Below are 15,884 nucleotides of genomic sequence, written 5' to 3' on the forward strand. Positions count from 1 at the left end.
CTGCCCCTCTGGGGGGTCGCTCTGCCGCAACCAGAGCCACTCTAGCGCCTGGGGCAGAGGCCAAGGAGCCATCCCCAGCGCCCGGGCCATCTTTGCTCCAATGGAGCCTTGGCTGCGGGAGGGAAAGAGAGAGACAGAGAGGAAGGAGGGGGGGTGGAGAAGCAAATGGGTGCTTCTCCTATGTGCCCTGGCCGGGAATCGAACCCGGGTCCCCGGCACACCAGGCCGACGCTCTACCGCTGAGCCAACCGGCCAGGGCCTAGTTGTTGTTTTTTATAGTCTGGCCCTCCAACGGTCTGAGGGACAGTGAACTGGCCCCCTGTGTAAAACGTTTGGGGACCCCTGCAGCACAGGGTGGTATTGTGTGGCGTGGGTAGGTAGGAGGAGGGAGAAGCCAGGATTGGACACCTCTTTTCCAGATTGGCTTGCCCCCTTGTCCGTCTTTCTGTCCTGTTCCCCTCCAGATTGCCTGTGTTCGGTGAACCGATGTGCATCCTGCACTTTGCTGATGTTCATCTCATCTGATGCAAGCTTATGGAGGGGCGCGTGTGAGTACATGCCTGAGAGACGAGCATTTATTCTCTTAGAAATGGGGCCGCACCACAGTCCATGTCTGTGCCTCTTGCTTTTCTTTAGAATGCTTGTCTGAAGGTGACTCATTCTCCATCAGTGTGTAGCTGCAACTTTAGACGGGGAGTTTATTTCAACAAAATTGTCCGTGGGACCCTGTGCGGCAGGTGGAGGACCTGTCTCTCCAGCAGGTGTTCACCTTTCCTTTGCCCGGAACACAGGGCATCACCCACCTTCATCTCCGTTATGTTGTGCGTTAGTGTATGTTACCCAAATGCGTATGTTCGTACATTATACATATTGAGATAAAAGCCTAAAAGAAACTATTTTTTTCTCCACCTAAACCCAAGATAAAATAGATAAATAAGCTATCGTTATTTTTTCCTTTTTGCTGGCAGGCAAATTTTGTTTTAGCTCATTCATTCATTCGCAAGAGTCCTAGTTTCATGCAGAGGTTTTGGTTCCAATTCCCAAGAGTTTCCTTTGATTTCCTGCAAGCTCAGCTCTGCATTTAAAAAGATGTTTGCTGCGGTAGATCAATCACTCTACGAATCTGTAGGAAGAGTTTTTTGGATACGCGCTCTGCTGTAAAGATCGAAGGGAAGTCAGGAGCCTGATAGGATAGCTGTGTATCCGTTAGATGCACACCTGTCCCCCGGGCACCAGATCAATGTCATCACGCTGTGCAGCTCCATCTATTTTTCAAAGTGTCAATTATATTCTTTGATAAACTCATCGGCCCCATGAGGTAGAGAGTACCAATCTCATTACCTTCATTTTATCAAAAAAAAAAAAAAAAAGGAATAGACACCCAGAGAAGCTGAGTCTCTTACCCCACTGAGGCCAAGTGCAAATTGGAGGCAAGACCAAGAAGTAGCTTCCTGGCCTCAGCCCCTGGCTTCCCCTGTACCAGCAGGCGCCTGTCATAGCAATACACTGATTCCTTCCCCGGCCTCTCCTATGACTTGTCCACCACACTTCTTCAGCTGCCATGAGCCAGCGTCAGACACTGGGATTTAAAAACAGAGTGAAGAAAACTCTTCCCAGGGGTTCTTGGGCCAGCCGGGGAAAATAAGTAAAACACTCAAATGCAATCCACTCAGGTGCAAACTGCGGGGAGAACAGTAGGAGGAGAACGCCGCAGGTGTCCAGGCGCCTCTGGTGGCCTCTACGTCCAGTACGTGAAGGAGAAGGCGTGCTGTGCAAAGCTCGCTGCAGACTGGCTCTTTCAGCAGGCCGTACTGATGTTTACAAGAAAACCTGTCCATCATGCAAAAAAGTAGAATCCCAAAACCCCAACTGCATGAAATGCAGAAGTTGCATTTTTGCAAGGTTAATGAAAAGCAGTGCTTTTCAGAAGGGTTTCCAGTTACTGTGCAATGTGCACGCATGTGGGACTGTGGGCGTGCTCCTTGGAGCTGTTTAGTTTTCCTTGGCCGGGACAGGGAGACACGCCCTCCAGTCAAACCCTGCACGGGTGGGTGTAATCTGGGTTGGAAGAGGAGGGGGAAAGAGGAGGATTGCACAGGGCTCAGACTCTACACCTCACCGGCTGGTGGTCAGGGCTGTAGCCCCCTCCCCTGGAAGACAGGGAGTCCTGGTGGGAGTCAAGAATGCTTTCCATTGAACTGAGGACAGTGCCCAAGATCTCAGAAGAGTCACTTCCTCACCCACCACACTCCCACCCTCACAACTGACTGGAATGTATAATCTAGCTGGGCGAGGAGCGCAGTTGGTTAGAGCGTTGTCCCAGTATGTCAAGGTTGTGGGTTCGATCCTGAGTCAGGGCACATACAAGAATCAAACAATGAACGCATAAATGAGTGGAACAACAGATCGATGTTTGTCTCTCTCTCTCTCCCTTTCTCTCTTAAAAGTCAATTAAATTTTTTTTAATTAAAAATAAAATCTAGCTGGACAGACAGAGGAGAGTTGAATTTGTCAGTTGTTTTATATCCAAACTTCATCCTCCCAGGGAGCCACTGCTGCTGGATTTCGTGTGAAGAGATAAGCCCCAGCCTTCAGACTGCAGGAGAAGGAAGATGAAGAGAACCACAAAGCCGGCTGGCCGCAGTGAGCAGGAGGAATTGGGAGGGGCAGGGGAGCAGACTAGACAGGACAGAGAGGAGAGCACAGCAACAAGAGGTGGGCCACACACGATGGGAGGGGAGGAGCAGAGGAGTCCGACTTAAGATTTACAGCTGTGTGCTGTGCTGGGCTCAGAGCTACCTGTCCCCTCCGCTCCTGAAACTTCCATAAACTGCTCCAGCCACGATCTCGGGTCAGAGGTACTTTGGGGAGGAACGGACTCAGGGAGAATCCAGTGTAGCTGCAGGAGGTGATGTGTAAGCGACAGGAGGGAAGAAACGGATGACACCCCAGAACCTAGAAGTCAGAAACTTGGGGTGGCTGGGAGAAATGTGTGGAGCCCACTCATTGGTAGGGAAGCCTGTTCTGCTTAAACATTAAAGAAAACGCAAAGAGCTGTAAGAGACTACTCAATCCCAAATATTAGGGTGACATTGGTTATTAAATTACACAGGTTTCAGGCGCACCGTTCTACAACACATCATCTGTATGTGTGTGTGTATGTGTGTGTGTGTGTGTGTGTGTGTTCACCTCCCCAAGTTAAGTCTCCCTCCTTCACCATGTATCTCCTCCCCCCTCCTCCCCCTCTTCTCACCCCCCTTCCCTCCTGGAATCCCCACACTGTTGTCTGCATCTATACGGTTTCTTTCTTTGTTTAATCCTGAATGAAATAAATAATTTTCCAGAAAAATAGATTTGGCCTAAAGATTCCTCCGAAGAAATAAAAAAATGTAAGGGGTCTCATTATCTAGAGAAGAAAAAGATGTCAAAAAAAAAAAACTGCCCCCTCCCAACAAGCACCAGGTCCAAAGCTTCCCAAAAGAAGTACAGTGTGTCCATAAAGTCATGGTGCACTTTTGACCAGTCACATGAAAGCAACAAAAGACGATAGAAATGTAAAATCTGCACCAAATAAAAGGAAAACCCTCCCAGTTTCTGTAGGATGATGTGGCAGCATGTGCGAATGCGAGGATGATGATGCAACACCGTGTATACAGCGGAGCAGCCCACGGCCATGCCAGTTGAGATGTGGACGGTACAGAGGAAAGTTCAGTGTGTTCTGTGGCTCGCTAAATTCGAATCCATGACCAAAGTGCAATGTGAATATCGGCGCATTTATAACGAAGCGCCACGACATTAATCACTTAAAACAGAGAATCACAGATGTTATTCACTCTGTTACTCCAGATGTCCTTACCCGTGTGTGGCAAGAACTTCACTATCGTTTGGATGTATGTAGGGCAACAAATGGAGCCCACATCGAACTGCACTGAATAGGTATGAAACTGGGAGAGTTTTCCTTTTATTTGGTGCAGATTTCACATTTCTATCGTCTTTTGTTGTTTTCCTGTGATCGGTCAAAAGTGCACCATGACTTTACGGACACACTGTATATAAACTTTGAAAGAGCAGGTCATTTCAATGATATTTAAACTTGTCTAGAATATAGAAAGAAAAGCTTCTAAGTTATTTTGGTAAAGAGAAGTATTACGTTGATGGCAAAACCTGATAAATATTTCATACACAGTTAAAACTAAAGACAAATCTCACTTAATGCCAATGTAAAAGCCCTAAATAAAACATTAACCAACAGAATGCAATAGCACATTACAACAGTATGTCAGACCCATGCAAAGCCAATTCTAGGAAAGCAGGGCAGGTCAATATTAGAAAAGCTATTGATTATTCATATTTATTGATCTAGGGAGGAAAGCCATACCGAGTCCTTACGGACTAAGAGGGCATTTGACAAACCTCAAGCCCTATTCTTGATTTTTTTTATTTTTCAGATAAATAGAAATCTTTAATTTTTTTGTGCGTATATACATGTATGTACAAATATATATGATATATATGTACATAGACATATATGTTTAACATGATATTATGTTCCTTAATGTGTATTTTTCCCATATATATGTATAATATGTATATAGATACACACTTATGCTAAAGAGAACATTCTAATAAAGTCAGAAATAAGAGAGCCCACTCTCACTATTATCATTTCACCTGGTCCTGGAGGTAATATAAAAGTAACTAAGACCATCATTAGATAAGAGAAAAAAATGAGAAGCATAAATAGTGGAAGTAATAAAACTATTCTTATAACATGGTTCTATATCTGGAAACTCCAAGAGAATTGACCAATAAGCTACTACAAACAGTAGGAAAATTCAGTAAGATGCAGAAGTACAAAATCCATATAAAGTAGTTTTTAAAATCCAACAATTTTTTTTCCAGCTAAAACCAGTTACATGATGTAGAAGAAGGAAAGATCCCATTCAAACAGCAGCCATAACAAACGCCAAAGCATAAACTTAAAAAGACATCTATAGGACCTATGTGTAGAAAACTATAAACACTACGGAGGTGTGCACATGCGCACACACACACATGAAAAATACTTGAACAAATGTAAAGAATGTCCATAGAAAGGATACTTGGGAACCATCAAGATACCAATTTTCTTCTGGGTTCATATACGAATCTGTTTTTGTCTTTTTTTTTTTTTTTTTTTCTTTTTCTGAAGCTGGAAACGGGGAGAGACAGTCAGACAGACTCTCGCATGCGCCCGACCGGGATCCACCCGGCACGCCCACCAGGGGCAAAGCTCTGCCCACCAGGGGGCGATGCTCTGCCCCTCTGGGGCATCTCTCTGCCGCGACCAGAGCCACTCTAACGCCTGGGGCAGAGGCCAAGGAGCCATCACCAGCGCCCGGGCCATCTTTGCTCCAATGGAGCCTTGGCTGCGGGAGGGGAAGAGAGAGACAAAGAGGAAGGAGGGGTGGTGGAGAAGCAAACGGGCGCTTACTCCTTATGTGCCCTTGCCGGGAATCGAACCCGGGTCCCCCGCACGCCAGGCCGATGCTCTACCGTTGAGCCAACCGGCCAGGGCACGAATCTTGTTTTAATCCAAACAAATGTATCAACAAACTGGGCTTTATCTCTGTTTCATTTTAACTAGACAAATGGGTTCTAATTATTCATATGGAAAATTAACAAGCAAGTACAGCCAGAAAATCTCTGAGGAGGGATAGCAATGAGCTGGAACTAGTTTTACTAGCCCAATTAGAACAGTGTGGTACTGGCATGGAACAGCCAGGGGGCACTGTGGTGCTGCTTCTTACTTGTTATTACCCACGCCTCACTGTCCATCCTTCTCTTCCCTGCCCTGTGTCCTAGGGACATCATGGGTTGACCTGCCCTCTGGCTTCCTGTGAATTCAGTTGCCATGCTAAGAGATCAGAGGGTGAGAACAGAGGGAGGTGGGGTGCTCCTCCCCCGCTCCCTGATACAGGCAGTGGCTCTGCTCCCTGAATGCTCCCTCCTGTGTGGCTGGGCTCCCACAGGACCTGACAGTTTCCTCTTCCTGCTCCTTCAGCCCGGGTGCAATGGCTGCCCGCCCTTGCTAGTCTCTGGATGCCTCGACATTCCTTGTAGGTTCGCTGAACCCTGGCCACACCTCTGTTTAAAGTCCTTTCATTTAAACTACTTGAGTGGAATTCCATTTCCTACCAGGATCTTGACCTATAAATAGATTAATGAAACAGAATAGAAAATTCAGAGTGATTTGAAGGTACTCAGGGAATTTAGTGTGTGATAAAGTTAACCGTCCCAAATCAATGCAGTAATTATGGACATTTTAATAAATACTGTTGAGACAGATGGATAGCCATCTGGAAAAATAGAAAGTATATTTATATTTATAAAGTAGATTTATATAGCCTGACCAGGCAGTGGCACAGTGGATAGAGCATCAGACTGGGATGTGGAGGACCCAGGTTTGAGACCCCAAGGTTGCCAGCTTGAGCACAGGCTCATTGGGTTTGAGCAAGGCTCGCCAGCTTGAGCCCAAGGTTGCTGGCTCGAGCAAGAGGTTACTCAGTCTGCTGTAGCCCCACGGTCAAGGCACATATGAGAAATCAATCAATGAGCAACTAAGAAACCACAACGAAGAATTGATGTTTCTCATCTCTCTCCCTTCCTGTCTGTCTGTCCCTATCTGTCCCTCTCTCTGACTCTCCCTGTCTCTGCCACAAAAAAATAAATAAAGTAGATTTATATATACACTAAGATAACTCCAAATCAAATTGAACAAAAACAAAATAAAGCCATAAAAAGCTTCAAGTATATAAGCTGTAGCACAGTCACACAATATAATGTCACTCAGCAATGCATAGGGACGAATTATAGGCAAACCTTGGAGGTGCTGCAAGTTCAACCCAAATTTTCCCCAATAAAGTCAGTATCACAATAGAATGAGTCACACAAAAGTTTTTTATTTCCCAGTACATTTAAAAGTCATACTTACACTATACTGTAGTCTATTAAGTATGTGATAGCATTAGAACTGAAAAATACGTACATACCTTAATTAAAAATTACTTTACTGTTTAAGAAAAAGCTACACTCATCAGAGCCTTCAGCAAGTTGTAATCTTTTTGCTGGTGAAAGGTCTTGCCCTCCAGGGGTCTCAAACTCAACTCAGCATGTGGACCGCAGAGCAAGATCACAGCCTTTCGGCGGGCCGCACTAGGTCTACAAAAGGCAACTGTTACGCAACACTTTTCAGTGTCACAAAATGACCAGAAACTGTAGTTTGTGGATTAGTCTGAGGGCTGCACAAAATTGTTCGGCGGGCCGCGAGTTTGAGACCTCTGCGACCATCTGCTTCTTCACCCTACCCCTTCCCCTTCTCTCTCTCTCTTCTCTCCTACAGCCATGGCTTGAATGGTTGGAGCAAGTTGGCCCCAGGTGCTGAGGATGGTTTTAGTGCCTTGCCTCAGGCACTAAAATAGCTCGGTTGCCAAGCAACAGAGCAATGCGCCAGATGGGCAGAGCATCACCCGGTAGGGGGTTTGCCAGGTGGATCCCAGTGGGGCGCAGGCAGGAGTCTGTCTCTCTGCCTTCCCACCTCTCACTTAATAAAAGAAGAAAAATAGAATTCTGAGGCATGCTACAGTATGGATGAACCTTGAAGATACTATGCTAAGTGAAATAAGCCAGTCACAAAAAAAAAAATACCATACAATTTCACTGACATGTGGTGCCCAAGGTATTCAGACACACAAAGGACGGCTCTGTAGTCTCCTTTCTTGCAGATTAGAACTCGGGCTTCACAAAAAGGGGAGAAGAAAGGAATCTGAATGGCTGAGACCCAGATCTCCGTCAACACTTGCCTTGCGAAATTTCCAGGGACGACATTATTCACAGATCCAAAAAGCACTGCCATTCAAACAACTTACGTGCAAATGGCATGCTCTGGGACACCATCTGATGACCCCAAAATGGTGTTAGTGAAGACAATGACGGTAGTGACAAAAATGCACGTAAAAGGATTAAACAAAATTGTTTTATGAAACATGAGATTGGAAAAAAGGAACATTCTAAATTAATGTATTCTCTACAACTTCAGACTTTTAAATAGATGTAACAAAAAAAACCCAAAATAAGTATTAAAATTATACATGTGGGGTTTTTTTTTCTAGTCCCTTCAAAGGTTGTAGGTTCAAGCAGGCCATTAAAATAATTTTTTTTGTGTGTGTATTTTTCTGAAGCTGGAAACGGGGAGAGACAGACTCCCGCATGCGCCCAACCAGGATCCACCTGGCACGCCCACCAGGGGGCGACGCTCTGCCCACCAGGGGGTGATGCTCTGCCCCTCTGGGGCGTTGCTCTGTTGCCACCAGAACCACTCCAGCGCCTGGGGCAGAGGCCAAGGAGCCATCCCCAGCACCCGGGCCATCTTTGCTCCAATGGAGCCCTGGCTGCGGGAGGGGAAGAGAGAGACAGAGAGGAAGGAGAGGGGGAGGGGTGGAGAAGCAGATGGGCGCTTCTCCTGTGTGCCCTGGCCGGGAATCGAACCCGGGACTTCTGCACGCCAGGCCAACGCTCTACCACTGAGCCAACCGGCCAGGGCTAAAATAATTTTTTGAGGACTTTTCTCAAAGGGGAAATTAGGACTCGCCTTGGACTGGGGGGTCACTCCCTTACAGGACAGCTGGAGAAGTGTGTGGGGTGCGGGCAGAGGTCTGGGTGGGGCTCCTCACTTGGCACTCTCCCCCTCCCCCTTCCTGTCTGGTGGGGAGGGGTCTCCAGGACTGAGGACAGCAAAGCAAAGGCTGGAGGCCATGGGAGACGGGCTGTGGGCTGGCGGGGTCGTTGTGGCCTAGGGCTTGGTTTGGGATTGAGCCTTTCCCACTCTCTTAATACTAAGGTCTCTTAATACTAAGATCTTTTCAACACTAAGCTTTTCTCCACACCCTTGACTGTTGCATGATGTAGGGTGGTGCACTGTTATGAGGAATCCAATTTATGCCTCATATGAGAGGCTTTGTATCAGAGACTACCCTATTTGTATATTGGAGTAAAGGCTTTAATTGTCTATGCTATATATAAATAATAAAGCAAAGATCGGGGGCTCGCTCTCTCTGATCTTGCCATCAGCTTTGAAGAGGCCTCCCAATCCCATCCTCTTTTCTCTGAGTCTATTTTCTTAATTCCGCACCGTTCTCTCTCAGGACCCAGAATTACTAGCCGCGCTGGCCCACGACAGGAGGCTGCGGAAGCAGAGCCGGAGGGCACAGAGCACAGCCTCCCTGCCTTCTCCCTGGGGAGCCGCAGTTAGCCTGGCCTGGAAAAAGTGACAGAATGGAAAAGCAAAAACCCTTGCTGGCAAGGCTGACAACCCCTGTGGACCAGCTTTCCCCTGCGTTGGGCGGGGGCTGGTTCCTAGGGCAGAACATAAGTGACCCGATGTGAGCTGTGTTGGCAGTGACCTGGGTGAGGCTGAGGGGCCACTGCCACCTGTGTGCATCTACAGAGGCCCAGAGGACAGCCTCTGATGGAGCTAGCCCTACACACCCACCCACGCCTTGCTCTACCACCTGACATGCTTGCCCAGGCTCAGGAGATCACAGTATTTTTAAATGCTGCTGCCTCCGCCAGGGCAGGCTGACATGGCCTGAAAGTTCCAAAGGACCACAGCTCTGGGCCTCTAATAAAATGCAAACACCAGTAGGAGCAGAGCCCTATAACCTGACACTCGTTAGGGCCTTTGTGGTCCCTGCCCTGCATGGAGACTGCCTTTGGAAGCAACGACTCCAGCAACTGCCAGGGAAGAGAACAAAGGGGAGGTGGTTTAGAGACTTCTCAGCCTTCATAAAACACTGGGAGCCTGGCCCTGGCCGGTTGGCTCAGCGGTAGAGCGTCGGCCTAGCGTGCGGAGGACCCGGGTTCGATTCCCGGCCAGGGCACATAGGAGAAGCGCCCATTTGCTTCTCCACCCCTCCGCCGCGCCTTCCTCTCTGTCTCTCTCTTCCCCTCCCGCAGCCAAGGCTCCATTGGAGCAAAGATGGCCCGGGCGCTGGGGATGGCTCTGTGGCCTCTGCCCCAGGCGCTAGAGTGGCTCTGGTCGCAACATGGCGACACCCAGGAGGGTCGCAACATGGCGACGCCCAGGATGGGCAGAGCGTCGCCCCCTGGTGGGCGTGCCGGGTGGATCCCGGTCAGGCGCATGCGGGAGTCTGTCTGACTGTCTCTCCCTGTTTCCAGCTTCAGAAAAATGCAAAAAAAAAAAAAAAACACTGGGAGCCTGGCTGGCCCCCCAGGAGGAAGGTAGGGGGTCGGGGTGAGAGGGAAGCATCAGTTCCTGGAGCTAATGCCAAGTGCACGGGGGCTAGCACTTGCCTGTCACATGTCTGGTCTCATCAGTATTGCCTGTCACTAATCTAAGCTTTTAGGAGGCTGCTAGTGTCCATTTAAATTAACTCGGAACAGGGAGCTTGTCTGGGTGCTGAAGACTAAGGCCCTAGTGGCATCACCGCTGCGCCCATCCACCCTCCCATCTTTCAAATGATGAGAGCTGTATTTTCACATCAATCATCCTTTCATTCAGCCAAAAATTTCCAGAGAATATAATCCCAAATGAAAGCATCACTGGCAACGCATCGTAATTACCCTGACGTTTTAGAAATTGTCCAAAAAAAAAAAAGTGGTCCCCAGGGGCTGGGCAGGTGAAGCAGAGAGAAAGATGGGTAAGTAAGTGAACGCAGCCCTGAAACCATGGTTAATATATGGCAGGTCCCCACTTGGGTTCAACACCACATCTCATTTGATCTTCACAATATGATGAGAGAGGAGTAGGAAACCATCACCATCCTTAATACAACAAATCCCAGAGGCTCAAACATTCAAACTGAGGTGAGGAGACAACTGGTTTCACCGCTCTGACCCTGCACCCTGGGTTTTACTTTCTCCTTAAAGTTCTCTGGCTTTAATTACCAGCACAGTAATAGCCAAGGTGACTGTTTCTTCCTTCATATCTGACACCTCCTTCTGATGACTAATGCACTTTCCCTTGGTTCCCCTAACAAGAGATGGAACAAGAATAGAAAGAATTAATTCTTGTACAATCAACACGTTAAAGTTCATAGTATTTCCAAGGCGTAGTCATCAAATCCAGAACAGAAGTGATTTCTATGCAAATTCCTAGACATTGGCTTCCGGACATTATAAATGTGTGAATTGCAATATCCAAATCTTCCATCCACATCACCAAAAGCGTGAGAAAAAAATATGGAGATAGTCTTCCAGAGATACATATAACTATAATTCAATCACTTCGTGGCCTTTTAGCTAAGATCAAGTATAGTGTAATTCAACTGATCTCTCGCTCTCACTCTCTCATGCACATGAATTAGTATTGAAAAGTTTCACAAAAGAAGTCCATGTTTCATCCGTTGTAACACTGACAGACCAGGATAAGATTATAGAAAATCTAACTTTGCACCTACACACTGTAATCTATTAAACCTCCAGCTAAGTACTTAATAATGCCTTACAGATACACAGTACCTAGTTAAAAAACCACTTGTATCTCCATGATGTCCTTTGACAATTATGGCATAAGAGATGGTGCAACTCTATTTGTGCTCATTTAAAAAGAGCAGAGGGTACTGGCTTAGGAAATATAGATCTCCTGCCCTCGGACGCAGAGCTTAGTAGAACCAGATAACCTGACTTCAAATCTGGTTCCCTTTCCATTAATACCCAAAAGACATGACCGAACGGAAAAAAAAAAAAAAAAAACTACTTATTTACCAATGATAAATCCCCCAACGCAAGGACAATGTGCATATATATCTTTTAATTTTTGTTTTAAAAGACTGTTTGAACAAAACAACAAAACTTGATAAATAAACACAATATTTTTTAAAAGAAAATTCTCAAGGGAACAAGGATAATTCTTAAGGAAATGATCTCTCCTGAGTCGAAGTGTGAGCCAATGCCCCTTTCCACTAACCTCTCTTTGGGGGAGCCAGCTTTGCCCACTAAATCTACTGGATCCTTGAAAACGCAATAATAGATAACAGCACTGAGCATCACAGCCTGGCTTGGGATAAAGTAGGGTTCTTCTACAGATGAGGCCAGAGGGCTAATGTGAGAGATTTTTAAAAAATTACAGGTACCAACTTACACAAACCAGGACCTGCTCCCACGAAATGGAGCCTTCAAATACATCAAACTACAAATGGAAAAGTTTTCATTATTCCTTTCATTTTCAGCTGAAGAGGCTCAGAGACCTTCAGTAGCCCACGACAGTTTCAGAGTGCTCCATACGCTGTGGGTGGTTACATTTCCCAGCTACCTAGTGAGATACTCTTATCATCCGCCGTGTCAAAGACACAACTGAGGCACTAGGAGATTATCCTGTCCAAGATCCCAGGGAAAGATGGAGACTCACATCCACCTCTGACTCCAAAGCTTGTGTTTCCCCTTCCTCCTTGTTACCTACCCTAAAAATGTCTTCCCCAGCCACCCACCCGTAGGGCCCCTCGGAAAAGACTAGTTCAAACACCGGTTTCCTTCTTCACTCATGGCACTAAGTCTTGGACGAGAAGGAATCTCCAACCCTCTTTCCAGTTCCCCTGGGAAGTGAGAGGAAAGGGCACTTCCTTTATCCTTGTCTTTCCAAGACAACAGGGAAACCTCCTTCCCGTGGTGCCGGAGCCAGAACAAACCTCAGGCTGCCTTGCCGGCTACAGGTTAAACCTTGGGAACGATGGTCCTTTGGGCATAAACCGCTATTGAACCAGAAATGAGTTTTAATTTATGAAAGTTGCGCGCAAGAGAATAAGAAAAGCAAGGTCCCGCTGGGAGACAGAGGCTTCCTTTCTCCCCTTAAGGCAAGAAGCCGCGCCGACCCCCGACCCCATGTCCCCCGGCAGCAGCTACCCGCGGTCCTTACGCGGGATAAAGGGACTCACCCGAGGCGCAGCCGCTGCCGGGCGAGGCCGGCCGGGACATGCTCTCCGCTCGCTTCAGCACCGGGGACAGCTCCGGACTCGCCAACTTCGCGCGCCCTTCCCCGACCCCGGCCGCCGGCGGAGCCTCCCAGGCTGCGGGCGGGGCGGACGTCTGCCCCCGCCGCGGTCCGAGCCTCCGGGGCTTGGGGAGCGCGAATGGGTCTCTGCGAGCCCCGGGAGCAGCCGACGGTGCCTCGGTCTGCGGCGGCGACGAGCCCGACTGCTCCACGGTGTTGCGGGACCGCGCCAGCGCCGAGGAGACCGAGCCCATCTCCGCGGACCCGTCTGGGCCCAGGTGAGCAGCCGCGGCTCCCCTTGGGACCCACACACCGTGCCTGCCGAAAGCTGCCTCCCTCCGCGCACCAGCGCGCCCCGAGTCTCTGCTCCGCCTCTGACCCCGCGGGGTGCAGCCCCTCCCTGGCGAAGCTGCCGGGAGGGAGAGCGGCGCGCCCACCCCGGGCGGACCCAGGACAGCCGAGGCGGTGATCACGCCTGAGAGCCGGGGCTGGCCGGGGACTGTTGGATCGATCCGTGCGCACAGGTTGTCCGGGACTTCACTGGGGGTGTGGAGAGAGGAAGGGACGTGGCATTAAGTAAGGGACACTTTTTTTTCTTTAGTTTGTGCACTTGATTCACCTGGGGTCCCAGGTCCGCTCGTCTTTCCAGCTCCTCCTGACACAGCTGGGAAGCCTCTGTCCCCAGAGAGGATGGAGAGCTTAGCAAGCAGGGGCGGTGGGGTGGCGGTGGGGGGAGGAGCCTGCATTTGTTTCCGTCTCAGTTACTCTCTTTGGATAGAGCCAATATCGCTACTCTTCCACGCTGTGCGTCCTGCGGAGCCCTGCTCGCCACTGCCCGCAGGGGAGGTTTGGCAATCCCCTCCCCTGAGAGCCTTCCCCCACGCCCCTCACCCTGGGCGCCTCCCCTTTGTGGGGACCAAGGCTGCCCGCCCTTCCTGTGCGGGTTGAGGCCAGGGGGGGGGGCGGAGGTGCGAGAGGAGCCAGCCTGGCTGGTTCCCTGCAGGAAAGCCGGGCTGCAGGCGCCACTGGGTCCCGGAGCTCCCCTGGCAGGAAGCCTGAGCAGCCAGGGTCCCTATTCTTAGGCCTGACCTTGCCACCCCATCCCTTCTCTGACTGCCCCGGGAAAGGTGGTGACACCGCGTACCGGGCCAGAAGCAGGCGCGCTGCCTGGGGTTTTGTCCCAGCTTCAGTCCCTTACCCAGACAGGTCTCGCCGGATGTCACACGGCCCGCTAGTTAGTACTGAGGCTGGGTCTTGTGCCTGGAACTCCTCTCTCCAGGTCCAATGTCCTAGCCACACTGCTCCCCATTCCAAAGGTTTTCAGGCATTGAGTTATGAAGGGAGACAATTGTGCAAGACACAGCAAATCTCAGTAAGGTTGGGAGATGTGACAGGGATTTCTCAGCTGGCCTGGGACCCAACTTCCCCTCCTCCTCACTCAGCACCCAGCACCCTGGTATTTAAAGTAGAGACAAGTCAGAGGGTTAACTGGGAGAAGACAGTTGTGACCCAACAGAGCCCACGGTCCTTGACATCGTTTCCTGCAGGCGGCAGAAGCTGACATCCTGGGCCCTGGGCTAACGTTCCACAGAGGACTCGCCACCATATAGGAGAACACACCTGACAACCCCCACACCACGCAGACCCCCCAGGGAGTGTCCTCACACACCCATCTTTTCAGGGCAGGCAAAAGGAACGAACAGGGTCTGCGTGGCTGTATTAATTTTTTAATGATTATAATCATTTTTTTATTCTTTCTGTGCTCACCCGATGGCTATGCAGGTTAAAAAAGAAACTCCTCACTCACGGCAAACCTTTTAGGAAAGGATCCCCCTCAGCAGCTCCTGTTCTCGCACCTTGACTTGGTTTTCCAGCCGACCTGACCGTGGCATCGTCAGCAATAACACAAAGGTGGGCACGGAAGGTGAGACGTTCTGGACCTACCCTAAGTGGCATATTCCACTTGGCTCTACCTACTGGGAAGATACATAAACGAATGCTCCTGAATGGTAAAGAGTTGATACCTTAAGCCCCCAGAGGCCCCTCACCACACAGGAGACACACACACACACCTGTAGGACGGAGGCTCCAACTAAGAGCCTGGGTGCAGACACGACACTGCGGCTGGCCGTGCCCTCCCCGCTCCCCTGCTGCCTGCCGGGAAGAGATGGGCCTGCAAAGCTGAAGTCCTCCCTGTCTCCTTCTCCACTCACACGTTGTTAAATGGGGTTGTGTCCGGTCAGCTGGAGCTCGGTTAGGGGAAGCTGTTAGAGACGTACCAGCTGTGGGTGGTCTCCTGCCCTTGCCTGTCCCTGTCCAGGCCTCTGACCTCATTCATCAAGGACAGGACAGCTCCCTCCAGACCGCCACCCGTGGGTGCTCAGCGGCATCTGCACTGAGGGCCATTGGAAAGATGGTGACTGACCCATCAGCATCCTGTGAGGATGTCACCAATGGAGTGCCTTTGGATGCTGAAAGTTTTACCATTGAGAATGTTGAGTTTTCCCTGAGCTCTATGCAAATGAAAAACTGTGGTGCCCACACACTTCATGTCCCAGGAAACAACTTACTACCGAAAAACAAAAATAAAACAAACAGAAAAGACCAAAGGACTTAGATAAGACCCAAGGATGCCTCTGACCTGACTATGAATGACCTAGACCAGGGGTAGTCAACCTTTTTATACCTACCACCCACTTTTGTATCTCTGTTAGTAGTAAAATTTCCTAACCGCCCACTGGTTCCACAGTAGTGGTGATTTATAAAGTAGGGAAGTAACTTTACTTTATAAAATTCATAAAGCAGAGTTACAGCAAGTTAAAGCATATAATAATAATTACTTACCAAGTACTTTATGTTGGATTTTTGCTAACTTTGGCAGAAGAAATCTTTATAAAAC

General features: G+C 49.0%; 1 protein-coding gene across 8 annotated transcripts in view; it reads right to left on the reverse strand.

Moving 5' to 3' along the window:
• The window catches only part of PDE1C (phosphodiesterase 1C), a 458,978-nt gene extending 445,521 nt beyond the window's left edge, over positions 1–13,457 (reverse strand). For 5 of the 8 annotated variants that reach the window (XR_010726522.1, XM_066238371.1, XM_066238373.1 and 2 more), the window contains exon 1: positions 12,930–13,456. Coding sequence is in view for 7 of the 8 variants with exons in the window: in XM_066238371.1 (XP_066094468.1) it covers positions 12,930–13,239 (310 nt within the window). In the remaining variant the exon portion in view is untranslated. Of the gene's footprint in view, positions 1–12,929 lie in introns of all 8 variants that reach the window. The other 3 variants (XM_066238369.1, XM_066238368.1, XM_066238367.1) reach the window with 1 other exon arrangement.
• Positions 13,458–15,884: the final 2,427 nt, after the last annotated feature.

Source organism: Saccopteryx bilineata, chromosome 7 (genome assembly GCF_036850765.1).
Source record: "Saccopteryx bilineata isolate mSacBil1 chromosome 7, mSacBil1_pri_phased_curated, whole genome shotgun sequence".
Lineage (NCBI taxonomy): Eukaryota > Metazoa > Chordata > Mammalia > Chiroptera > Emballonuridae > Saccopteryx > Saccopteryx bilineata.